The sequence below is a fragment of the Macrotis lagotis genome, chromosome 8, assembly GCF_037893015.1.
Source record: "Macrotis lagotis isolate mMagLag1 chromosome 8, bilby.v1.9.chrom.fasta, whole genome shotgun sequence".
Lineage (NCBI taxonomy): Eukaryota > Metazoa > Chordata > Mammalia > Peramelemorphia > Peramelidae > Macrotis > Macrotis lagotis.
The window spans coordinates 1,047,282-1,073,914 of NC_133665.1; the positions used below are offsets into that span (position 1 = coordinate 1,047,282).

Here is a 26,633-nt window from a genome sequence, read left to right on the forward strand (position 1 = left end):
TGAACCCTCCGCCTCGGGAAGGCGCGCTCCCTCGGGCCCGGGCCCACCTGCTTCCCCGAGGCTTCCCGCGCCGCGGCCCCATGTAGCCGCCTACATGGCGTGGGTCACGTGTGAGTCGTGCCTCCCCTGACTCAGGCAAGGCCCCCAGTAACAGGGGAGATGGTGGTCTATAATGCTTCACTTTAGACCCCCGAAAACTGGGGGCGCAGGAGGGATCGCGTGTGTCTGTGATGTGTGGCTCCTTGTATTCTGCAAAGAGCATGTCAGGGTGGTAATAAAGAAAAGGAATTCGTTGCCACAGGCACCATTATGACGCAAATAAAGGTAACGGCCTGCCTTGGCCTCAGAAAACAGATTACAGAACATCTTGTTACAGAGTTGTGGGACTACGGGGGTGGAATGTCACATACCCAATTTAGGTGGCTGGGATTGTTTTTTTTCCTTTTTTTTTATTAAATCGGGGAGGGAGGCTATCGGGAAATGAAAGGCAACAATAAAACCTAAACGAACAAAAAGATATATTTGTACGTGCCTAGAGGGTATACCGATCGATTTAAGGAGTGGCAAGCCTGGCGAGGGTGATGCACGCATGACTGGGTGGCCCGCTTCCTCGGGGCAGGAGACGGCGAACTACGTTTCCCAGCATGCCGTGGCGCTCCGGATGACGTCATTCCTGCGGTGTTGGAAGTCTGGGTCGGGTTCTGGAAGGGCTCCCGCGGCCGGAGAGAGAGAGAGACGGCCCGGGTGGGAGCGGAACCCCAAAGCGGGCCGGCCTTGGTGAAGGTGGAAGGTTGGGGACCAAGGGCGCGCAGAGGCGTCACTGACGGGGCGAAGCCGGAGGGCGTGCCCGCGGGGTCCTGGCTGGCCGCCCTCGCTTTGGGGGCGGGGGTGGGGGCCTCCTGCTCCCCGGGCCTGGGGCTCTAGGGTGGGGGCGGGGAGATAAACGATTGAACTCCTTCCAGATCAAGGTCTTTTGCTTTTCTTTGGGGTCCGGGTCCTTGGACTAGCAGCGCTGCTCCTCTCACTTGTGGTAGGGGAAGAAAGGGAGCAGAGAAGGGTGGTGATTCCCTCTTCTTCTTCTAGAAGCCCATCATGGAGGCCGTCCTGGACCCAAATGACAAAGACCTGCTGGATTTCCTAAGGGAGGAAGGGGGAGATCTGTGGGAAATAGCTGGGGAGGGGCAAGAAATCCTGCAGGAAGATGGGATGCTGCTTCCCGAGGTGAGTAGGGGCTGGCCCAGGCTTAGACATGGGGGTGCGGTGATAGTGCTGTAAATTGAGGGGAGAGAGTTTGAGGGAGAATTGGGACTTGTAGCTTGGGGAAGAGGAACTAGCCTGCTTCTTAACTAAGTGACTGATGTAGGTGTTCAATGAGTGGGAAGCAGAAGATTTCTTGATGTCTTTGTTGGGACCCCCCACCTCACCATCCCTCCAAAGTCCTAACTACAGCTTCATTCATTCTGACCACACCTACTCCCTGAGCTGGGATGTACAGACTTCCTCCCAAGATGATGTCTACATTGACCTGGGTAAATTTGGTTTATGTTTTTTAGTTTTTTGTAAGGCAAACGGGGTTAAGTGACTTGCCCAAAGCCAAACAGCTAAGTAATTATTAAGTGTCTGAGGTCGGATTTGAATGAACCCAGGTACTCCTGACTCCAGGGCCTGTGCTTTATCCACTACGGCCTAGCCGCCCTGACCTGGGTAAGTTTGGGGTTGGGAGACACCAGGGTACACTGGAAAGGGGTATTAAGTGCAAGGGGAGTCAAGGGAGGAAAGGAGCCCAGTTTCTTGATTCAGATTATCTTCCTTCTGCAGGTGATAGGAATCTTAGAGATGTGTCTCAAGAATCAAGGGCCTCCTTGCAGATGGAAGAAATGACACTAAAGGTACCTGGAGGAGGAGCAAACCTTAATGGTTGGGGGAGGATAATCTTTTGTTTTGTTTTGGTTTTAGAATTTTGCAAGGCTTGCCCAAGGCCACACAGCTAGGTAATTATTAAGTGTCTGAAGCCAGATTTCAACTCAGGTACTCCTGACTCCAGGGCTGGTGCTCTAGCTGCCAGGGGGATAATCTTAATAATCACCTGTGCACTGATCTCTCTCCTCAAGCCCATAGTTGTCCTCTTCCCATTTTACATTCCTCCTGGTCTGTCCCTCTAACATGTCCTTTTCCTGTTTTTTTCTAGCATGAGTTTCCTCAGTTAATACTGACAGATGAGGAGAAAAGTCTGCTAGAGAAAGAAGGGTTGACCCTTCCTGAGACTCTCCCCCTTACTAAGGTGAGACTCCTTCATTGTCAAGAGGGCATGGTACCATGCTTGAAAGCATTTGATAAAGGTGGGCATAAAAGGCATTTTTTTCAAATTAATGGGCAACAAACCTGGGAGGGATCGCCAATATTCTGGATGTTAGAATCACATTTTAAAATACCTCAGCAAGTAGAAATAGTGTGCCTAAGCTAATGTAATTAAATTGAGAAATAGTAAGTGCAGGGAAGTTCAAGAGAACTGCAAAAATATAGGGGAATGATGAATATTACTTAACAATTGATTTGAAGAAGTCTTGGTGATTTTAGCTGATTGCAAACTCAATATGCAGCAGCACTGCACAGCATTAATAGAAGTAAAGTATTCCCTCTGAAGGGAACACAGTGCAAACACTGTAAATGCTTGTTGATAAGACCTACTGTAGTCTTTGATGTCAAACCAAATTTGAAAGTGATGATCAATATGAATGAATGAATGATAAATGTTGGAGATACAAATATAAGCTAGATCCTGCTCTCAGGGAATTCACCTTTTTAATCAAGGAGATAAGACATATGGAGATAAGACATATGGAAGGTTTCAGCTGCTAGTCAGGTGGAAAAATCCCATGGTTCATAATGAGTCATTATGGGTTTATTGAGAATGTCATGCCAGACTAGACTCATTTCCTTTGATGGGTACATCAGGGCCATGATGATACATTCTGTCTAAATTTCAGCAAAGTAGTCTTTTGATGATGATGTTTGACCTTCATGCTTGAAGAAGACCATGACTTCAGTGAGGTGATGTCATGACAAGCATATGAACTGGATGTGAGTGAGAGGGTGCTGTGCTAAGTCACCAGCCTCATTTTCTCCTCCAGAGCCATCTGGGTGCAGTGGCCAGATATGAATCAGGATGACTGGAGATGGCCCAGGATGTGAGGCAATCAGGGTTAAATGACTTGCCCAAGGTCACACAGCTAGTGAGTATCAAGTGTCTGAGGCTGGATTCCAACTCTTGTTCTGACTCTATGGCCAGTGTTCTATTCACTGCGCCACCTGGTTGCTGCAGAGTTGTCTTTGAGATAGGACTAGACAAGATAGTATAAGTAGGTGAATTTGAAATGAACAAGATGTCAACATGGAGGGAAATCTCTAGTGGAGTGCTAAGATACTCCCTCCTTGGCCCAGTTTTGTTCAATATTGTGAAGGCATAGATAACATTTTCAGTTGATGGAGGGATAGCTATTATTAACAGGGGTCTAATCTCTAGATCAATCATTTAAATAGTTTCAATAGGTTAGAATAATATACCTAGTCTAAGATGATGAACTTTAATAGAAATAAATGTAGTCTTACATTTAGGTTAAAAAAAATCTACCTCATGAATATTAGAAGAGATAAAATAGTAATTTATGTGAAAAGGACCTGCATGTTTAACAAGCTTAATGTAAGTCAAAATATGACAAAAGCTAGTGATCCAAAGTTGCATTATTAGTCTCAACGCCCTCTTTCCCTGGTCATTGCACATTTGGGAGACATCTTCATATCTAAGAGCCATAGTTTAGGAAGGACATTGAGAAGCTGGTATGTGTACAGATAGATAACAACTTGTCTTCACACATTTGAGCGATGATTAGTTGGAAGGATCCTTCAAGGCAATAGAATTAATAGATGACATTTATCAGGAAACATGTTTATTTGATATAAGCAAGGACTTGATAATGGTATAGTTCAAAAGTGGAATGAGCTGTCTTGAGAGTCATTACCCTATCACTGAAAGTCTTCAGAAAAAAAGGTTGGATGAGCCATTTCTTATGAGTGCGATAGAGAAAATCTGGGTTCAGGTAAGGGTTTGACTAGATGCTGTAACCCCTTCCTACTCTAGGCTCTATGGAATGTTCTGTTCTGGACACATATTTTAAGGACATGAAATAAATTAAGTATAATCAATATGGAGAGTGCTCTGGAAGTCATGTCACATGAAAACTTTGAAAGGATGTTTAGTCTGGAAATGAGTTATTTATTTTATTATTTATTATTTATTATTATTTATTTTAAGGTACCAAAGTCAGAACTGTGACCAATGAGTAGAAATTAAAGGGAGGCAGTTTTTTTTATTGTTAAGATACTTCGCCCAATGATAGTTGACAATCTTGAAACAGATTTTTTTTTTAACCATAGACCAAGTGTTAGGACAAGATGCCTATTAGGGACACTAAGGGATTGCTGTACTGGTTGTGTTGAACTTGATCATATCTAAATAACTTTTCAAATCTAAAATTATGTTACTGATGGCTTCCCTTCTCTTGTCCATTCTCCAACCCAGGCAGAGGAACGAGTCTTGAAAAGAGTTCGGAGGAAGATTCGTAACAAACAGTCAGCTCAAGAAAGTAGAAGGAAGAAGAAAGTATATGTGGGAGGGCTGGAAAGTAGGTATGTCGGGGGGGTCAGGAGAGAGTAAACTGCTATAGGAGTGTGGATGGGTAGAGGGACAGGATACAAGTTGAGGGGATTATAAGGGGATACGATTGGCAACATGCTATTCCCATGATTGTTCCAGGGTCTTGGCTTGTACAGCCCAGAATCTGGAGTTACAGAAGAAAGTCCAGCTCTTGGAGAAACAGAATTTGTAAGTAATCACAGAACCAGTGCCTCGGTTGCCTCACCCTCTAGTGTCACCCTCATATCCCTCACCCAAATTTCATTTTTCTTGGGGAATGGGTAGGAATCATGTCTTGAATCTTCTTCAGGTCTCTTTTGGATCAGCTAAAGAAGTTCCAGGCTTTGGTAGCCGAGATGACAAAATCCACCAGCAATAGCACTTGCATTGTGGTAAGGAATAAAGGCCCTCTGATCCTATTTCCCCAACTTTTGATACCAGCCCTAAGGGGGAATGGGATGGGACAACACTATGGGTTGATTCCTCCTAATCTCCAATGTTCCCCAAATCCCTAGGTCCTGCTCTTTTCCTTCTGCCTCTTCTTGTTTCCTGCTATGTATCCCTCTGAGATCCGGGCTCATCAGTCAGCACCTCCCAGTAAGTGGAGTCAAGGAAATTCTTAGGGGGCCCTGGCTAGCTGATCCAGAGGGTTTGGATTAAGGTTCATTGCGTCTCCCTTGCACTCATTCCTCTTTGTGGCTATCTTCCCACAGTACTGTCCCGTCAGATCCGGTCCCTTCCCAATGATAATCACTCTCTTCTGGAGTTTGCTGCCTGGTTGTCAGAGGAAAAATCAGAGATCACCTTAAATCCATTGGCAGGTGGAACCTCTCTAGCCCCAGACAATTCTTCTGATTCTCTTACTGGAACAAGTGATAAACAGATTCTGAGGCAACTAGACCCCACACATACTACTCTTCTGCCTTCAGAGGCCACAGAGAAACAGGGCTGGTCTCCTACCACCCCCCCCACTATCATTCTTCATGGACGATGCTCCAATGAAATGTGATGTAGAGGCAGGAGTCAGATGATGGATGTGGATATTGGGGGTAGGAAATGCCCAGAATATCAAGGAAATACTGAACAAAGGTTGAATGGTTTGATATGTACACATACAATCTCCTTATATCTTGAGGGCCCCATACTGTAAATAGGAATAAAGTTGATGTAGCTGGGGCTGGCCCTCCCAAACCTGAGAATTCATATTAAATCTTACTAGTTTCTTGGGTCTTTTATTTGTGTAGTTATACCCACTCCTCCATCCAGTTCTGGGTGAGGGGGTCTGGCTCAGGGCTTAAGGGTGGGTGGGGAAGGGAATAGCTGAAACTTTGTTAGCATTCCATGCAGCAAAAATTTGGGGAGTGGAGGGAAGGAAAATAAATAAGTGATTGTGGTGTTTATGTGCCCCATCCCCATGGCTCTGCTGGAGAAAGTGGGTGGTAGGTGATTATCCTGATGGCTCAGGGTTGCAGATGGGAAGGTCCACAATAGTGTCTCCAGCTTCCCCCTTGTCTAAACAGAATCTAGGAGGCCCTTCTGTCCCAAGTCTGCTCTAGTTTTTGACTTGGTGTTAAGACCAACAGCCAGAGGAAATTGCTGTCCAGCAGTCACTCCTATGCTCTCTCCACTTGTCTGTTCAGTCAGTCCCAGGCCCTGCCCATGGGCTCTGCCGTGCCGCTGCAATGCCAGCTGCATGGCCCAGATGCTGAGTGGTCGCATATATGCAAGGGAGCGGAATACTCGATGCTGGCAATAGGCCTCAGGTGTCTGGAATGCCATCCCTAGGCGTTCCCACACCGTGCGGTAGCAGCCTTCAGCTGTAAGGAAACCCTCTTGAATCAGGCCCTATTGAGAAAAATAAAAGTAAGGAAGGGAATGAAGCCCCTGCTTTCTTGAAAATGACCTGGGATGGAAGAATTGAAGGAAATGAATTACCTCTTGGATCATGGTAGCAGCCAGCCCATAGACCACACCTACCCAGACCTCATCAGACTGGACACTGGATGTGTCAGGGATACCATCTGGCTGCATACCATTCACAGCCCCCATGGCTCCGCCTGCAAAGCCTTGGACATTCACTTCAAAGATTGTTTGGAGAGCTCGAATCACATGAGAGGTAGGGAATACCTGGCCAAAGAGAGATGGGATAACTTTCTCCAACCAACAAAGAAAGAGATCAGTTCCTCCTTTCTCCTAGCACCTGGACCCATATCTCAGATCATTTTCATATCTTTTTCTCTTACCTCAGTATCCCCCTTTCCTAGTCCACATGCTCCCAGGAACCACTGACCAGCACACTGATCAGACATGATAATGCGGGACTGTGGCTGGGTGCTGCTATCATAGTTATAATAACGACCTATTTGGGTAGGGAAGGAAGGCATGGTAAGGCTTCTGATTCACCATTTTCCTACCCTCTTTACCTAATATACCTACATCCATTCTAGAGGCAATCTCCCCCAGCACATGCTGCCCCTCCCCTGAAGCTGGCCTCACCATTCCAGAGAAGCCTCTCGTAGGCCTCCCGACCTCGGCTCAGGATGGAGGAGTACTTCTCTTGGACATCTTGAGTTCCACACAAAGCAGCCATCTGGACCATCACAGCCACAGCTGCCAGCCACAAGCCCCCACAGTAGGCACTGGCCAGGAATATGGGGTCAGGGTGATGCCATCTCCACCCCATTATCATGAACTCAGGACATAGTGTCAGAGATCAGAATAACAACACTGCTCTCTACCACTCCTGACCAGGAATGGGGTTAGAGGCTAGAATGAGATACCCCACCCACATTGGGGCACTCTTCATTTCTAGGTGTACCTGGGTCCTGTGGTGATCCATCCATCGTAAGTCTGGTCTGCATAGCCCCCATTTTCAATTAGGCCATCTTGGTCCTTATCAAACTTCATCTCAGATTCCATTACAGCCTGTAATGAAGGATATAAATCCTTATTTCAGGGTTCACAACAGGGCCTACATTTTCTCCTCCAACCCCCAATGACAACATGTGTAGAATTGCATTCCAGGCCTACACTTTCCCTAGTACCTGAGCTGTGCTCAACCTATGGTGTGGCACAGGGGACCTTACCAGGCACACAGGCCACATGTCCCTCAGGAAGTTCTCATTGCCCGTCAGGTAAAAGTCCCGATAAATCTGCAGCACAAACTTCAGGTTCAGGTCCTTCCAATCAGCTGTGTCATGAATTAGGTAAGCATTGATATGAAGCCATGGCTCATCATCTGGTGTTAGGAAATGGGGTACTTAAAATTAGCCAGCCAACACTTATCAAATGCTTCCTATGTGCAGAGCATGGGAGATTCAAAGACAAAAATTTAAGAGTCTGCTCTTATTCTGTTGTACTAGACAGGTACACATACAAAGATTCAGAGGAATATAGAGTTATTTAGGGAGGGAAGACACGAGCAGCTGTGGGGCAGGAGGCAGGGAAAGAGCTTCATGTCGAAGGTGGTACCTGGGCTGAATCTTGAAGTGAAAATGAGGCAGAAGTGAGGATTGCATTTTCATTCCTGGCAGGGGCATAGCAAGTGCTTGAAGAGGGGAGAAAGAATGTTGTGTGGGAGGAATTAGAACAAAGGTTGGCTAGAAGGTAAATAGATGGTAGCATAATAAAGACAGGTTTGGACCAGGTTTGGAAGGGCTTGAAAAATCAAATAGGAGTTTATATTTGATCCTGGAGGAAACTGGGAGTCAATGGAATTTGCTGTCAAGGGGAATGAGGGTAGAGCTGTGTTTAAGGAAAATCACTTTGATAGCTAAAAAAAGAGGCAAGTGGGGAAAGACTTGAGGCAGGGAGATCAACCTGAAGATATGGCAACAGTCTAGGTGAAAAGCACTGAAGTAAGATTGTAACTATGAAAGTATTAAGAAAGGGAGATGTGGATGTGGCAATGGCAAGATATGAGACACCACTATGGTTGAACACTTTGGAAGACTGGAAGATTCATGATGCCCTTGACAGAAATCAGGACATTTGGAAATAGGGTATGCTGATTTTGAGCTGTCTCTGGGGAATCAGTTTGATGTGCCCAATGGTAATTGATGATGTAGAACTGGAGCTCAGGAGAGAGATGAAGGCTAGACAAATAGATAAGGCATTCATCTGCTATGGGATGATAATTAGCCAATGTACTTTTTTTTTTTAATAAGGAACTGATACGGTCTAGTGAGAGTAAAAAGAAATTGGAAGGAAAGGTTTCCACTGGATTTCCAAATAAAGGTTGGGAATTCAAATACCTGGGTCCCCTACATCATGGGGAATGACATTTTTCTTCTTCACAGGAGCTGTCATGCCACTCATCAGATATTTCCGCCGTGTCAGATCTTCACTCAGAGTTGCTACAGCTAAGGGGAAACAGACTTCAGTGGTAGTGAAGGACATTAGAGCTATGTAAAGGGAGACTGAACATCTGAGGGATAGGACAGGATCCTTGAGATAGGGCAGAGGAGAGTGGGATGAGGTATGTCAATAAAAATTTTCTTAAGGGGGAGTTATGGTTGGGGAATTCTTACCCATGTCATACTGAAGGCTGAGCTCAAGTTTGGGCCACAACATGATGAGGGCAAAGGAGGCATAGAAGTGGACATCATATGTGTTGTACATGTGGTACTCCTGTCCTGGGAGGAAGAGTCTCTGAATGTCCTTGGATGACCACACCTCCAAACACTCCCAATATTGCTCTGAACCCTTAACTCCTACCAAATATTACCCCTTATGCTAAGAGCCCCATGGTTTCTCCATCTCTCCCCATGTGTTCTCTCATACCCTCAAGGTAAGCAAAGCGCCCATATTCCTGCAGGGTAGGTTGAAGCTGGTTCAGCACCCCACCAAACTCCTCTGTTGTTTCTTCTGTAACCTCCAGCCAAATGGTACCCCCATCAGCCAAGAAGTATAATTCATTGAAAAGGGCAGACTTATACCATGCAGGCAGGGACCTAGGGGAGGAGAATTATTTACATAATTTTCACTAAATATAATTTTAAACAATTTTTTCTAAAAATGTAAATTGTTTAGAACAGTGAAGTTTACTGTCAAAGATTAGAGGAATGGCTATTCTAGACATTATGGGAAATGGATGGAGCTGTCTGAGGAAATAGATGGAGTCCTAGAGATTAGCACAAAACCTATCATGGTGGCCAAATTTCATTAACCATAATAATAGGTTAAATAACATGATACAATATTATCAATGAGGACAAAAGAATATATGGACATTAAAACTTAATATATGGTTAAAACAATTAGTTGATAGCTCAGATAATAGAAGGAAGGATCTTTGCATCTTATATTTAGAAGTACCTTTATTTTCTAGGGGCCAGGCAATCAGGGAGGACCTGTGCACCACCCTGTCTTCCCCCACCCCAATCCACTCCCATCTCAATGTAACTAGATAGCAATATAGCCTTGGAACTGGAGAGGTGAAGAAGAAAACAGGCTCAGGACAGCTGAGAAATTGCACAGAGTTTTTAGCCTTTTCAGTATTTCAGGCAACTCTGGTAGTTTGGTGAAACCCTTCTTAGATTAATGTTTTTAAATTCATAAGATGAAAAGCATGGTTACAAAAGAAATCATACACACACACACACATACAATAATTAAAATATTGCAAAAACAAGTCTATGGGCCCCAGGTTAGGACCCCATGTCCTAGATGGGTATGGAGAAACAAGAAAGAAGAGAATCCAGTGCAGCAATGAGGCTCCCAAAGACCTCAAGCACTCCAAAGGAGGAAGACAGAAAAATAGCCAAGTGAGTGGAGAGAGCCTCATCATCTCTAAGCTAGAGTAAATGAAGACTAGACAGGGTTCAACCCACAATATTTGGAACTCAAAAACAACTTTCCTATTCAGTTGTGACCATAATGAATTTTATTTTGAACTTTCCCTGCCTATGCCTTAGAGTAAGCACCCCAGAAAGTCTTAGGGATCTCCAAGGCTGTTCTATCTGTGAGCAGGGGAAGCATGCCCATACTACTCCAGAAGAACCCTGCAGGCTGAGCCCACTTAGAAGGGGAATGGGTCTAGGACTGGAAAGACTGACCATGACCTGATGGCCATCTCCCCATACCTGTCCTCCAGCACAGGGTTCTGCCATGATGCAATTCTCTCCTCCCAGGAGCTGTACTGGGTGAGTGCATAATGACAGAGGGCTGGAGCTGCATTTCCTTCACGGCCAAAGAATCGAGTATATCTCCTGAAAAAAGGATAGAAGACAATGATAAAGAATCCTTGAGTCATATAAAGCAAATTCTCCACACTTTGTCTAGTTTCCTTGTGTCTCTCAAAGCTCTGAGTCCCATCACAACAAGCTAACACATTGCCCTCCCCCACCTTCTTGCACACACCTGCACATTTTATCTTTTACCTGTAGTGGGCTTGGCCCTTAGCTCCAAACAGAATCTTGGGCATGTCCCAGGCCAATGCAAATTCCAACTGGCATCTGCCTCTCCGAGGCAAATGGGCTCCTGCACACACAGCTCCACCTGTGCCCTCTCCCTTTTGAGTGGGAGGGCTGGGGCCTAGGAATGATACAGAAGTGGTCAGCATAAGAAAGCCCTGGTCTTCCTCCTCAGCTCAGGACTATTGGGGGAACCTCTTAGTAGAGAGTTGGGGAGACTCTAGGAGGTAGACATAGAAATATCTAAGCCCTCTTCCACTAGGCCTCCCAATCCCAGGAATCTATCTAGTTAGCCTCATTCATAACCTTCTCCTATTGCACTATCAAAGTTAGGGACAAGTTTCACCATTCTCTGATCCAGTTAGAACCCCTCACCCTCTTATCCCTCCCTCCTTCTCTCTCCTTACCAGATGGGGAATCCAACTGTCCATCCAGGAGCAAGTCCTGCCACACCTTCTGTCCGGTGCCATCAGGGTCAAAGGCTGTGACATGAGTCACTGTGGTGTTTGCCTATCAGGAAGGAGCTCTTAGGAAAGGTGGCTAACTCCAAGTCTAACTGCCCCCTTGCAGACCAAACTACAGCTTCCTGCTATTCACTCCCAGCAAGTCAGCAAAAAGAATGAGAATTAAAGTGAAGGTTTGTGGGACTATGAGGAGGTTACTGCCCTGAGCCTATGCTATTTCAACTGATGAGTTAGCCAGCATAAGGAATGAGCATGCCCCCCCCCTCTATCTGACCAGATCCAAACCCTGGCCTATATTTCACATCCCATTTAAATTTCCTCCTCAGCCCATCTCCTCAACAGTTTTCTATCAACACTATCATTGCTTCTAGAAAGATCATACTGATCAATCCCCTCTATGGCCCCACTCACCATCTCTGAAATTTCTCTGGCCACCACTCCCTCTTTTGGGCTATCTCCCCCTACTAGAATGTAAATTCCTTGAAGGCAAGAACTGTCACATTTTATTTTTGTATTTCTAACACTCAGCATAGTGCTAGGCTCAGAGGTAACAAATGCTTAATAACTACTTAACATTTATCCAATCATTCCAAGCCCCCACCTTGTCCATCAGATACTCACTGTGAGTCGGGCAGCCACAGCCATTGTGTATGGGTTGGGAGGGTTTGGATGGTGCAGCAACAACCCTTGAACAGTTTCCCCATTGTGTTCTAAGCAGAAGGGCTCATTCCACAGCCCTCCTGGTCCATCATGTCTACCTCCAAGGCCATTTCTCATGGAAAACATGATGGATACTTCCAAATCCTCATCACCAGTGTTCTCTACATCCCACACGAATACCCCCACAGGTAGGCTACTGTCCTGGGGTGAAAAAGGAGAGGCCAATGAGAAAGTAGACTCAGATTGTTTGCCTCACTATATACTCCTTTAACTTCCAAACCATTTCCCTTCATCAAAAAATCTTGGGAGGATTAAAGGGCAATTCATGCCTCAGAGCTATGCTGACAGGCAAAGAAAGCATCTGTGGAAGTGGATGTTACTCCAGTAGCCAGAGGCCAGGAATTACCTGGTAGTCATGTGGGAGGATGGGTGTGACCTGGCGACAGGTTAGCGTGACTTGCTGCCCAGGCAGCTGGTAGACAGTCCAGGCTCGGGGGTAGAGTGCATGATAAAAAGCAAAGAATCCACACAGGCCCCAATTCCAGTTTCGCAAGACATTGGGATGCTCTAGGGACAGGACTTGTTGGTACACAGTCTGTCCTTTCCGCCGAAGGCATATGGTGAACTAATTAAGGAAGATGGAGTTTGGTTAGCTTGTCAGCATCTCAAATTCAGTATCTTTTCATTCTAACTTAATTTAGATATCCAGTTAGATATGAGGAAATAGAAGACCAGGGAGCTCAAGTGATTGCCTAAGGTCACACAGCCATTAAGTATCCAAGTTGGATTTTATACCCAAACTTTTTGACTCTGAAACAGCCCAAGTATTCCTTTCTACCATATCAAGCTTTCATCCTGTTATTCTCCATATCCCAATGGTACGTCTCTTGGAAGTCTCCTTCATATATGTATTTTTTTGTTTTATTCCCAATGGTACCACAGGGGGACAAAGCTACCATTATTGCTTTCTTGGAGTTCTTCAGTCTCCTGACAAATCTTAAAGCCCTGCTTTTATCATCCTATGAACTCAAATGCCTTTAGTGGCTGCCCAGTGTCTGTTGCTTTCAGTCAGTACTCCTTAACCTTGGTCTTCACAACCTGTCCTAAGCTACCTTTTCAGCCTGGAGACATCCAGCTACTTCCTTAAACAAACCACCTACTTCAGTCAGTGTACAAGGTATGTTCTTTTCTAACTCAATACTTTTGCTCTAAACTGGAATATTCTACCTTCCACTTATCTGAACCCTACTAAATTTCAGAATAACTTAGTTTCAGCATAGGAAAAGATTTAATCCAATTCATATTTAAACAAGAATCATCTCCTATTCCTGGATATGGGTTGGCTTAAATGTCCTCTGAGGTCTTTCCAAATCTGAGATTCTATGATTTTATGAGAAGTGATCATCTAGTTTTAGTTGGAAGACCAAAGTCGATAGATTTAAAGAGCTCCGAAGGCCCTTAGAAATCATCTGATTCAACCATCATCTCATTTTAAGAGATTTTCCCTTCAGTGGTAGTAAACCTTTACCTACAGAGGAGGCCCACTTTACTTTTTGGTCAGTTCTAATTGTTAGGAAGGGCTTTCTTTAGATTAGCAGAAATAACTCTCTGCAGCTTGTGTTTTCTTCATACCCTCTTTTCTCCATTCTCTAAGGTCATGCAAAACAAGTCTACATGTTTACAGTTATTAAGTAAGACATGATATAACATTACAGGTCACTGCCCACTTGGATCATACTCTCCTAGGAAAGTTCATGCTTGCCAACAAGATAGGGAATTTAAATTTGGACATGTTGAGCTTATGGAAGTCCAGTTTAAGCTGTCCAATAGGCAGTTAGCAATGAGAGATTGTGTGTCGGCAGAGGGGAGGGCTGAATAAGTAGACATGAGAATCATTAGCACAGAGAAGATAATCAAATCCATGAGAACTGGACTTGATGAGATTACCATGTGAAATGATATAGAGGGATAAAAGGACAGGGCCTTGGGGGACAACCACAGTTAGTGGGGATCATTTAGATGAAAACCCAGCAAAAGAGAATGAGAAAGAGAAGTCAGATGGCTAAAAGGGGAATCAGAAGACACCAATATCTTCTAGATAGAAAAGAATGATTGACAATGTCAAAGGATATAGAGATCAAGGACAAGGATTGAAAAATGACTATTAGATTTGGCAATTAAAAGATTGTTAGTATCTGTGGAGAAAACAGTATCAGTGGAATGAATTCTCAGAAGCCAGACTATGGAGCATGAGTGGTAAGGAAGTAGAGACAATGATTATAGAAGGCCTTCTTAAGGAATTGAGCCACAAGTTCGAAAGAGATATAGGATGATGGCTAGCAGCAGAGATAAATAGTCCAAGTAGGGGTTTTTTGATGATGAGGGAGAGACACGGGCATGTTTGTAGGCAGGAGAGATAGTTGACAGAAATAGATGAAAGACAAGCAAGAGAGTGGGAAATGATAGAGGGGACAAACTGGAGGAAGGGAGAATGTAATGGGATCATATAAATATCGGGAGAGAGAAAAAGGGTCACCTCTCATATGAGACAGGTGAAGGAGGACACAGCAGTAGAAAACACATAAGTGATATGGAATAAAGAGAAGGGATAAGGAGCAAATGGCCTCAAAACTTTCAGTAAAATTCAAGGCAAAATATAAGAGCATGGGGGAGAAAAAGCCAAAGGAGGGCTGAAGAGGGATGAAAAATGTAAAAGTGTGCTGTGCTGAGTGGGATAGTGAGTTAATAAGGGAGGCATAAAAGAAAGGCCTTGCATCAATAAGGACCCAATTGTGATTATGTAATAAAAATTTTTAGTGGACCCTGTCAACATGGTTTCGTGATATTTCTTCTGTTTCGTTCAGTTGCTTAAGGAAAGGAATAAAGGCAGTAGATGATGCAAGTGATCCAAGGCTGAGTCTTAGCAGGGCAGGATTGTTTTTATATATATAAAAAGAGTCAAGTACAAAGCTGAACAGTTCACCAAGGACCAGGATGAAGAAAAGAGGAGAGTGTAGCCTAGTGCTGGGGTGATGGCCTGCGAAAGAAATGAGAAGTCAAGGGATTAGAAGTCATAATAAAGATGACAGATTTGAAATTGCAAGGCAGAGGGAGAGGTGGAATGACAAAAAAAGACTATGATCAGATGAGGGAATTTCAGAGTTCATGAATATGGAAGGGATGCATTTGTAGGCAAAAGAAAGATCATGGGTACATTAATCTTTGTGTGTGGCTGAGGTGGGGGAAAGAGTAAGTAATGTGTAATGAGTAAGCTGAGGAACTGAAGTTACTTAGAATAAAGATAGGAATTGAGAAAGAGATAAAGACTTTAACCTAAGAACTAGAAAAAGGATGGAAGGGTGTCCCAGAAGACAGCAAACAACAGCTAGCAGTATTTTGATTGGTTGGTAGATATGGATTAAGTGAACCTTAAAGAATGAGAGATTACTGAGTGATGATGGTAGAAGGAGAATCTGAAAGTGGCAATGAGAAGCCAGGAGTATTCTAATTCTCCCACCCTGACCAGTGAAATGGTGATAATGAGTGAAGCCAGTGCTGAAAAGGGAAGCTAGGGAAGTTATGTCATCAGGAAGGAGCCAGATCTCAGTGAGAACCAGAAGATGGAAGGAATGGAAAATGGTGTAAGATAAAAGCAAGTTTGTTGTCTATAAAGCAGGTATTCCAGAATATACAGTGGTAGAGATGGATAGCTTTAGGGTGAGAGACGGAGAGGGGAGCTGGGAAAAATGGGAATAGGGATTGGTAGTGGGTGATCAGGGAAGAGGTTTGAATGATGATAGTTTGAGGGTCAGAAACTTTAGGATGGAGAGGATAAGACCAAGGGTAGGGCTGGGGAGGGGACAAGTCAAGAAGCTGAATAATGTTAATCTCCTTGCCCCAAAGTAGAAGACAGGGCTGAAAAATTGATGAAATGGCCTTTCTCCTGGAAGAGAGGAATCTGAAGCTCAATGGAGTGGTGTTTCTCCACTTCCAGAAGGAGGCAGCAGACCTGACTTGATGGAATGTTGTCTCTTTTTCTGGAGGGGTAATGGAAACCAGTTGGCCACCTCTTCCAAATTCACAAAGACTTGCCCTCTTTCTTCCCAGAATAGGATACAAGTCTTTTGCCCCATAGGTCCCCTGCAATTTTCATTTAACTTTAAATAGTCTATCTGACTTTATTCTCACTTTTCTTCCTCTTTCCAATTACTGGAATGTAATTTAATCAGAAATTTCCAGGACATATAGTACAGTAGGAAGAGCATAAGATTTAAATTCAGATTACCTGAGTTTGAGTTTAGGTTCTGCTATTTACTGTGTTACCATGAGCCAGTCTCTTAAATCAAATCTCTGCTTCCATATCCTTAACCTACCTCTCAGGATTGTTGTGAGGATCAAGTGAGGTAATTTTTATAAAGAACATTGTACATCCAGAAATACTACTTTTTATCCTCATCTTCTCCACAAAGCCTTCCCCCTTGTTTCTTAGCCCACATTGGTTTTCCTTGCCCACTGTTCTATTATAAGCCACACTAACTTTACCACTTAATCTTGGCCCTTACATCACAGTCTCAAAAGGAAGACAGGAAAGGGAACAAACATTTATTTATTAAGCACCTTCTGAGTGGCATGCCCTGTGAAGTTAAGCACTTTTCAAATATTACCTTCACTGACTGTCACAACCAGCATGGGAAGTAGATGTTTTTACAATTGAGGAAACTGAGGTAGGCAAAGGTTAAGTGACATTACCAGTTATGAAACTAGTGTTGATGCTAGATTTGAACTCAGTTCATGTGTATTTTCTTGCGTATTTAAGTCCTATCTCTCCCAAAAGACTTTAAGTTCTTTGATAGCAAATGAAGAAATGAATCTTCTTTGGTAGAAATTATATCATTATTATTATTATCATTATTATATGTGTTAAGTAATCTTAATGTTGTAAAACTACTGTGACAGGAATCTGCAAGGTCACAAGCCTGGGGGAACCCAAGTGATGCCATTAAAGAGAACCTGTGGACGAGAGAGATGAGAACTTGACAGCCTTGTTTATTGGTTCAGGGCCTACCAGTCTTCTTTGCTCTTAATACATCCCTCAGATCAGAAACAAGAAAAAGTCAACAGGGAAATTACTTACTGAAAAGAGAGGGATTTCATGGAATGTATAGAGGCTCCCAAGGAAAGATGGTCCCTGTCACTGAGGTGATATGGTGCTAAAGGGGCTAGCATTTTGATTAATAGATTAAGAATTTGAGCTTCACTCCAGGAATATGAACTTCAAAGCAAACCAAACAGGTTAGAGAAAAAGAGGTTAGGGGATAAAGATAGATATTAGGATCATAAGGTTTATTAGCATTGAAGCTCATTCAAGTTCATTTTATATAAAGACTGGAAACCAATGACTAGCAGAAAGAACTAAGGAGGCAGGATTAGTGGAGAATGGCCTGAAATTCAAGGGACCAAATAAAGAAGTACTTTGGTTATCCAAGATCCACGACAGCAGGACAATTCCAGGGCAAGGGAGTGGGGGGAGTTCATACCTGAAAATAATACTGAAAGCAGGTTCTGGGAAGGATTGAAATCCCACAAGATTTGCCAGTGGTGAAAATCTGAATCTACCTCAGGCTAAAAGCTCGAGTATCTGTCCAGCACCCATTCTCTGGCATCTACTCCAAAGAGCTGACATAAAAAAAAGGGGCAGAGTTTATTCTGTAAAATCTGTACCAGCCAAACCAATCATGAGCTAGACATCAAATCTGGAATCAGAAATATCTATACTTTATGAACCTGTTTGCTTCTATACTTTTTTCTTTATTTTTATTTTCCTTGAGTTTCTCAGTTAAGGTTCTTTTTTAAGAAGTCTAACCTTGTTTCTACAGAAAAAGGATTTGTTCAGGTTAGGAAGATGAATGGTCCCAAGAGAGAGGTGGCCATGACAGCAGAACAATAGCTTGAAGACCCTGGGAAATGCCTTTTTTAGATCTAAAGGAGGTACTCATTGTCTTAATCCTAGAGGCCACTTTTCTAGGCTTCCAGTATGTTCTTTCATTCAATACTTCAAGAATCTGTGATTCAAACTCCCTTTACAAACAGAGATTTCAACCAAAATACAAGGGTAAAGACAAGGGTAAGTGATCCTTTACAACTTGAACTATTCTTCCTCAGGGACTAAGTGGTAGCTCCTTGTTTGCTCTTTCTAGTCTGGAGCTTAGACAGAGGCACAGGAAGACACTTGCTGAATTAAATTTTTTTTCCCACATTCTTCATCCTTCCCCACTCTCCTTACCTGGTCAGCCATTACTGTTCGGTGCTGGTATATCCCAGGATTGAGCTGCCAGCGACAGAACTGGCCCCTCCAGCCACGGGTGATGGTACCACCTCCAATACCACCCAGTGGACAACCTGAAGATAGAGCCAGGTGTCAGAGACTAACGTTTGAAGGGCAGAAAGGAAGAAGGTAGGGAAGGAAAATAGTAGTAGTGAGGTGAGAAGCAACAGATGAGAGGATATAAATGTCACATCTTGCTCCCTCGACTTTAGGGAAGAAATTTTTTTCTTTGTTTATTTTTAAAGATGGGAAAGTGACCTCTTCTCTTCTTTCCAATCCCCTCCCCTCTAAGGAGGTTGGAAGTTTTTCTTTGAAAGTGAAATGTATGAGTTCTTTGCTTTTTCTCCCTTAAGAAATACTCACCATAGATTTGTCTTAGAGGAAGGCAGTTTAACATGTCTATGAAAGGAGTCTTCTTTTCCACCTGTGTCTTGTGGTACCACCATTTAAGATACCTAAGGGCAGAGATGACACCGATAGGTAAGAGAGGTGTTAGCAGCTCCAATTTTTATTTCCAATGCTTTTTTTTTTTTAGGTTTTTGCAAGGCAAATGGGGTTAAGTGGCTTGCCCAAGGCCACACAGATAGGTAATTATTAAGTGTATGAGACCGGATTTGAACCCAGGTACTACTGACTCCAAGGCTGGTGCTTTATCCACTACACCACCTAGCGGCCCCTTTCCTATGCTTTCTACACATCCCAATAGCACCCCTCAAACAACAAGTGCATCCCCTTTGACCCTAAGTCAATTTCCCAACTTTTCTTACTTTTATCAACAACAAATGTACTCTTTCAGTCAACCAAGTTAATTTTAGGGAGATCTTTGATCAAAGGGATTTGAATAAGGGAGCTTCTTTTTTTTTAGGATTCTTGCAAGGCAAATGGGGTTAAGTAGCTTGCCCAAAGCCACACAGCTAGGTAATTATAAAGTGTCTGAGACCGGAGGGCCAGTGCTTTATCCACTGTGGTGCTTTATCCACTGTGGTGCTTTATCCACTGCGGCCACCTAGCCTACCCCGGAGCTTTTTCTTTACTCATTAAAAGATTCACTCTCTTAGTTATCCTGTTACATTTTCCCCATGAAATGTCCTTCATGTCATCCCTTTCTTTTCACTGCCACCAACTCATTTCAATTTCTCATTATTTATGAGCATAGATTTAGAGCTAGAAAAGATCTCAGAAGTTATCCAGTCTAACCTTTATCATTTTATACATGAAGAAAATGAGGTCCAGTAAGTGAAGAACCAGAATTTGAATTCAGATCATCTGAATTCAAATCCAATTACTCTTTCCTTCTCACTATACTACTGCCAATCTCTTCCTATACAATGCTACAGAATTAACCACAGAACATCAGTTTCTTCATCATACTCCTCCAACAAAACATAAAGGACTACCCAGTGACTTCAGTAGGCCAAAATCCAAACTCGTTAACTTGGTACTCAAAGTTCTTACAAGTCTGGTCCCATTCTATCTTTTTAGGCTTATCTCTTTATTATTTTGCTATTTCAGACAGTCTGAGAAACTAGGAGAATAAATGAAGGTGCCATTTTTAGAAATAAGGAAGTTAAATATTTCCATATCAATCACACTGGGGAGAGAGGAGAGAGAGGGACAGAGAGGGAGAGAGCATTTTTCATCATGAATCCTTTGGATTCATCTTAGATCAAAGTAATCAAGTCTTTCACAGTTGATGATCATGACATTGCTGTTACTGTGCACTGTGTTCTCCTGGTCTTCCTTATTTGACTTTGAATCAATTCATAAATGTCTTACCATGTTGTTGGGGGAAAAAAGAAATAAGGAAGTTAAAAAAAACTTGGTTTACCAGGCAAACTTGTTGTTTGTCCTTCATTCTCAAAGAGGACCAAGATATTAGAAAGTGATATCATGACTTGCAAATGAAATGAATTTAAGTGAGGCAGGGCTGTGCTAAATCACCAGTCTCACTTTCTTCTCTGGAGCCATCTGGGTCCAGTGCCTAGATATATATCAAGAGAACTGGAGATGACTCTGATATAGTGTTTTGGGGTTTTTTTGCAATGCAATGGAGTTAAGTGGCTTACCCAAGGCCACACAGCTAGGTAATTATTAAGTGTCTGAGGCCGGATTTGAATTCAGGTATTCCTGACTCCAGGGCCAGTGCTCTATTCACTGTGCCACCTAGCCGCCCCTGATATAGTGTTAAGATAAGATCTTTCCCAGGTCTCAGTCATTCCAAGGCAATGCCCCTTCAGTGTTTGAGGCTAGGCAAGAAATGAGGTTAAATAAATGACCTCCTTTACCTTGTCAGAAAAAAGAAATCAATCTACAAGGGAAAGATCCTTAGGATTTCTGGCCAGAACAGAAACATTTTGCTATTTACACTCACTCTGAGCCATCAAAATTCAAACAAAACCCAAGTGAAGTTTAAGCTGCAAACTGTTGGTCAATCAGTGAGAGCCTGAGAAATTTGGATTTAGGGTATGATCCTTAAAAAAAGAAATCTAGCCAGTAAACCCCAAGATACCTTTGAGGTTTAAGTAATCAAAATTAACATTTCTCTGGGTAGAGCAATGACAGGTTAAGAACATGTCGACAGAAAAAAGGAGGGGAAGGAGGGAGGGGAGGGAGAAAAGGAAAAAAGAAATAAAGGATGACTAGAACATAGCTCATGAAGAAAAGGAGATTAAAATAAGGGTTAGCCTGAAATTTAAGTAGAACACATGGCTGAATTAATTAGGTGGAATGGGAAGGCAGGGCCAACCTGACAGTCTGTGCTAGCTTTAAATATTTGAAGCATTATCATGAGAAAGTGGAATGAGACTTATGACAAACAGATCACAACAGAGCAAGACTAGTTGGGCAGCAGTGCAAAGTATGACAGAACAGTGACAGAAAGATCGGTCATAAGATGGTCTAACAGGGCAATTATAGAAATAATGACTATGTGGCCCACAAATTCAACAAATTCAAATTCAACAAATTCAAATTCAACAATACTGGTTATGACTGAAAAAATAAACAAATGAATAATTTAAAAAGACAGAAGGTAAAGAGGAAATGGTTTGGTGCCCTAGATGGCAGAAGTATTTGCTCTGACTCAAGTAGAGTCATTTAAAGTTCAAAGATCTCTACTCTACCCCTAGGACAGTTTAGAGGAAGAGGGAAGGAGAGGATATACAGATAGAAAGGAAAAAATAGAGAGAAGGGGGAGAAAGAAGAGGGTAAAGCTGGGGTGGGGTGGGGAAGGAAGAAACCAATTTTGATAGACCAACTTTGTTTCTTTCATAAAGAAAAGAAACAAACAAAAATACTTGTTTTGCATTCAAAAGATCTGGTTTAGTCTATAGACTTTGACACTTGTTATCTGTGGAGGCCTGAGTAAATTTCCTGAGTTTCAGTTTCCTCATCTATAAAACAGAGATAACAATAGCTATATTACCTCTTTGTACATTGTAAAACACTCTTATCAATGGGAGTTATTGTTATATAAATCCTTCACTCAAGCCAGCCTGGGATTCTCTTTGCCCCTAGAGAATGTCTGTATCCACATCCATATTTTATGTTGGTTCTTTCTGAAATACTTTAAGCATTCTTATCCACTTAATTAAAATTCTTTATTTCAAGACTGACAAACTAAGCTTATTATGTGGGCATACAAAATAACAACTATTGAGTAAATGCCTACAATGTGGAGAAAATACAAGGAAAGAAAACTTTAGAAAATAGTCTTTCTAAACAATAAACTAAAAAATAAAGTCTAGTACTCAGAAATAGATATAAGTGCAATGTGAAGAAACTTTTTTTCTCTGATAGGAATTAATAAAATAAAATGTTCTATGAAGTCTAAGGGAAAGAGCATTATGTTTTAGATCAGGAAAGGCTTCTTTGAAGACTGGCATTTGAGTTGAGTTTTAAAGGATGAGTAGGAATGATATGACAAAACCTATGTATATGAAAGGGTATTATGACAATGCTATGAAGAAAGGATTGGAGGGAGAAGACCTATTAGGAAGCTACTTTAATAGTTCAGGGTTTTATAAGGGCCTGATAGGTAATACTATAGGGACAGAGAAGAAAAGACAGATTTGAGAGATGTTGAGCAAGTTCTATCACTAGAACTGATGGAAAGGGAAGAATCAAAGATAACTTCAAGGTTATGAACAGGGGATGACAGGTGAATGGTGAAACCATGTATAAAATTAGTGAAGAAGGAAGAATAACTTTTAAAAAGACAATGAAGTTGATTTCTGAATGTAGGTTTTGTAAGAATTACACACAAAAAAAGACCTTAAAAAACATCTAACACAACAGCCTCATTGGACAGATAAAGAACATGAATGATCTGTTCAAGAGACTGAGTGATTTGGTCAAGAAAACAGTGAGTCAGGTCTTCCTGACACCAATCCAAGACTTTTTTCAATAAGCTAATTGACTCTTGAGAGGCTCCTGAGACATTTAGGTGAAGATGTCTAGAGGTCAGATAGAGATGCAGGACTGGAGCTCAAAAGGAAGGTATAAATAAATATGGCAGTTGTCTGCTCTATCCACTGAGCCCCCTAGTTGCCTGGCTCCATAGTAGGCTAAAAAGGCTCACAGACTCAGAGGGAATTAAGGTCAAGTTCTTTGGGAAGCATCAAAATTGGGAAGTAGGTGATCAGCCTTGTTACTACAAGAGGAAAAAATTGGTATTGATGAGAACCAAGAGAGTGTGATCTCTCTAGTTGGAGGATGAAGATATATTTAGCAGGAAAAGGTGGTCAGTGACAAAAAATAAAAGAAAAATCAAGTAAAATGAAGATTGAAAAACTGAAACTGGATTTGTTTATTAGGGGATCTTTAATGATGTTGGAGAGAGCAATTTTAGTAGAGTGATGGTGGTAGAAGCCTGGTTGCAAAGGATTGAGATGTCCTGGAGAATGAAAAATTGGAGGCATCTGGGCAAAAATAACTTTTTCAGTAAGTTTAGTAGTGAATAGAAAGAGAGTAATGGATATCTGGTCTCTTAAATAAGCTACTTGGGACAGAACTATGCCTTATATCTTTATATTTCCCTAAAGTTAAGAAAAACATCATGTTATATTAGGTACATAATAAATGTTTATTGATTGAAAGATTAGCTCAAATATTATGGTACATAATAAATGTTTAATGATTGAAGGATTAGCTCAAATATTATCTAGCTCACTAAGTCTTCCCATTTTAGTCCATTATTACTTCAGCTGCCTGTTGAAGTTTTTCATACCATTAATTTTAGTAAACAACTACTTTATTAAAACAATTGAACAACAATGATAGAGGTTGCATGGTCTTATGCCAACTAGATTTAAATATCTGAGAGGACTAAGTAGTACTAGATTACTTTGGTATTCCTTAAAAGATCTTCCACAGGATATGGCATAAGTGAGCATTTAATAAAAATAGGCTGAATAAATTAATGAATAATAGGGTGAGAAATAGAAGAGAGCTGCAGGGGCAGATATAAGGTGAAAGAAGTGGGACAAATAGTATATTTCAAGAGAAGATGAAAAAGAAGAAAAAAAAAGATGGAAAGAGAGAAGAAACAAATTTGGCACAGGAGTTTGGCAAGATATTGGGGGAAGATATGATGAAAGATGAGACAGAAGAGTAGGGAAAGATAAGAAACAAATTTCTACACAGTTGTGGCAGTGCTGAGGGCAGATTTATGTTACACAACCTTAACTGGTACATCATTAATGCTAAGTAATCCTTTAATATTTCCCTTATTAACTCACCATTCTACTTTCTACAACAGCTCTTCCAAACCTTTTCATCCCTCCTTAAACCTCCCATGGCTCTGACTCTCCCCACTCTTTCAATTGAGACCTTGTAACACTATTTTACTGAAAAAATTAAGTCCATTTCGTGAGAATTCCCTCTTTTCCCCTCCTCCTCATCTCATATCACTCATGTCTTTGGTCATTATGTCCTACCTTCATCCATTTCACATGAAGATGTGACCCTTTGCTTTCCCAAAGCAAACTCTCCTACCTGCACAAGTGATTGCATCCTGTCTCCTCCAGTAGAGTGCTCCCTCTTTTGTCCCCATTTTCTCACTCATCTTCAATTTCTCCATCTACTGCCTGCTTCCCTACTGTCTACAAACATGCACATTGTCAAAAGACCCATCCTTGAACCATTCACCCCTGCTATTAGCTACCATCCTATATTTCTTCTAATGTTTGTGTCCCAACTCTTTGAGAAAACCATCAAACCTAAATGCCTCCACTTCTTTTCCTCTCATTCTAGTCTGGTTTACTTAGTCTGGTTACCAGAATTGCCAAATCCAAAGGCCTTTTCTCAGTCTGCATCTGATCTCTCTGCAGCCTTTGATATTGTCTATCACCCTCTTCTTTCTCTATTTTCATTGCATAACTCTTTTCTGTTTCTTCTCCCACCTATCTGACTGCTCTTTCCCAAACTCCTCTCATGATTTTCATCCAGGTCAGACCACTAACCAGTCAGTTATCTCCACTGGGCTCTTCTCCTCTTTCTCTACTCATTTAGCCCTAATATCTCTGCTGATCTTCAGCTTCTCACCTCCAAATGTTTTCCAGACATCTTGATCTAGATGTCCTGTAGGTATCTCTTATGCCTCACCTCTATCCAATCTGTGACTAAGGTCTGTTGGTGTTATCATTGCACCCTTTCTTGTGTCTCTTCTCTTGTACTTCCAGCATCCTGGTGCAAGCTGCCATATCCACACATGAACATGTAACAGTCTCCTGGCTGTCTGACTGCTACAAGTGTCCTACTCTAATCCATCCTCTGCTTGGCTGTCAAAGTGATTTACCTTAAGTGTAGGTGTAGGACCTTGTTATCCTCCTACTTAAGTGGCTATCACCTCCAAGATCAAATGTTTAGTATTCAAAGCCTTTCAGAACCCAGCCCTCTCTGCCTTAGCAAACTTCTTATAACAGAATATTCCCCCTTCCCCAAGTACTCTTTGGTCCTGTGACATTGGCATCCTTATCTATCTCTTGGCTCTAGGAATTCTCATTGACTGTCTACAATGCCTTTCTCATGTCTGTCTCCTGGCTTCTTTCAAGTCTCAGCTAAATTCCCAAATTATACTAGAAGCCTTTCATGTGTGTATGTGTGTGTCTCATTTTTTTCTTTTTGGAAAATCATATTTTATTTTTTTCCAGTTACACATAAAGATAATTTTTAACATTAATTTTTTAATAAAATTTTGAGTTCCAAGTTTTTTCTTCCTCCCTGAAACAAGCAATTTGATGGTTATACATGTGCAATCATGTAAACATTCTCATATTAGTCATGTTGTGAAAGAAACAGAACAAAAGCAAAGTCACAAAAAATAAAAAAATAAAAGAATCTGCTCTGATTCAGCCTCCATAGTTCTTTCTTTGGATGTGGATGACATTTTTCCATCACAGATCCTTTAAAGAATCCTTTAGAATCAACTATCATAGTTGATCATTGTATGATGTTGCTGTTTCATGGTTCTCTTGGTTCTGCTCCCCAGTCCTTCTTAAATTTAGTGCCTTCCCTCTTGATTATTTCCTATTTCTCTGGTATAAAACTTACATGTTGTCTCTCCCATTGGACTGCAAACTCCTAGAGAACAAGGACCATCTTTTGCCTTTTTTATCCCTTGGGCTTAGTACAGTAACTAGTCCACAGTAACCAATCTACTTAGATTGACCCAAGCAGAGCACTCTTTCTTTTTCCTCACCCTGCTCCTTTCTGATAACCCCCTTTCTTGGGCTCTTTTCTTTCCCTAATCATTCCCTTGCTTGTTTGGCCTTCTTTGTAATTTCAACCACGCCACAGTGTCATACTTTGGGCTTCCCTCATGGCCCCACCCTACATTTTCCTCACTGAGGTACCCTAACTCCCAATCTCATTCCAGTTCCTTGTGTCATAGTTCCCACCCCACTCTGGCATGGGGAAACTGAGGCCCAGGTTTGGATCCAGGATGATTCAGCATGTGCTAAGTTCCTCTGAATTCAAAGGTCCAGGGAAGACTAAGCCAACCACATATTATCACTCCTACACTTCCCTAAGATATCCAAGATGGACCCTCAGGCTCAATCCAATCAGGAGGGAAAAAC

At 42.1% G+C, this 26,633-nt stretch overlaps 2 protein-coding genes across 8 annotated transcripts in view; one reads left to right on the plus strand and one right to left on the minus strand.

Moving 5' to 3' along the window:
* On the plus strand, positions 1-5,916 carry CREB3 (cAMP responsive element binding protein 3). 6 transcript variants are annotated; one of them, XM_074196201.1, is made up of 11 exons: positions 1-419; positions 537-790; positions 1,084-1,221; positions 1,364-1,529; positions 1,819-1,889; positions 2,189-2,281; positions 4,580-4,686; positions 4,814-4,882; positions 5,004-5,085; positions 5,209-5,290; positions 5,407-5,916. In XM_074196201.1, the coding sequence occupies exons 3-11, from the start codon at positions 1,093-1,095 to the stop codon at positions 5,700-5,702; spliced, it is 1,095 nt and encodes a 364-aa protein (XP_074052302.1). In that variant the 5' UTR covers positions 1-419; positions 537-790; positions 1,084-1,092; the 3' UTR covers positions 5,703-5,916. The 6 variants fall into 6 exon arrangements, with proteins under 6 accessions (XP_074052302.1, XP_074052303.1, XP_074052301.1 ...); XM_074196202.1 differs by having other exon boundaries at positions 1-324; XM_074196200.1 differs by having other exon boundaries at positions 1-790.
* Positions 3,674-26,633, minus strand: part of GBA2 (glucosylceramidase beta 2) — a 25,399-nt gene continuing 2,439 nt past the window's right edge. The window contains exons 2-17 of one of the 2 annotated variants that reach the window (XM_074196198.1): positions 18,919-19,010; positions 18,514-18,629; positions 12,637-12,855; positions 12,192-12,431; positions 11,514-11,616; positions 11,074-11,227; positions 10,777-10,902; positions 9,476-9,645; positions 9,223-9,327; positions 8,947-9,054; positions 7,780-7,931; positions 7,512-7,618; positions 7,190-7,332; positions 6,937-7,052; positions 6,629-6,820; positions 3,674-6,538 (exon numbers count right to left, since the gene is read on the minus strand). In XM_074196198.1, the coding sequence (XP_074052299.1) occupies positions 6,206-6,538; positions 6,629-6,820; positions 6,937-7,052; positions 7,190-7,332; positions 7,512-7,618; positions 7,780-7,931; positions 8,947-9,054; positions 9,223-9,327; positions 9,476-9,645; positions 10,777-10,902; positions 11,074-11,227; positions 11,514-11,616; positions 12,192-12,431; positions 12,637-12,855; positions 18,514-18,629; positions 18,919-19,010 (2,476 nt within the window). In that variant the 3' untranslated portion in view covers positions 3,674-6,205. The remainder of the gene's footprint in view (positions 6,539-6,628; positions 6,821-6,936; positions 7,053-7,189; positions 7,333-7,511; positions 7,619-7,779; positions 7,932-8,946; positions 9,055-9,222; positions 9,328-9,475; positions 9,646-10,776; positions 10,903-11,073; positions 11,228-11,513; positions 11,617-12,191; positions 12,432-12,636; positions 12,856-18,513; positions 18,630-18,918; positions 19,011-26,633) is intronic. The other variant, XM_074196197.1, reaches the window with a different exon arrangement.

Bases quoted from the DNA above. Each gene is read 5' to 3' on its own strand.
- CREB3 (XM_074196199.1), top strand. The intron at 1,222-1,363 runs GTGAGTAGGGGC...TGACTGATGTAG, and splicing joins ATGGGATGCTGCTTCCCGAG to GTGTTCAATGAGTGGGAAGC. The intron at 1,530-1,818 runs GTAAATTTGGTT...TTCCTTCTGCAG, and splicing joins TGATGTCTACATTGACCTGG to GTGATAGGAATCTTAGAGAT.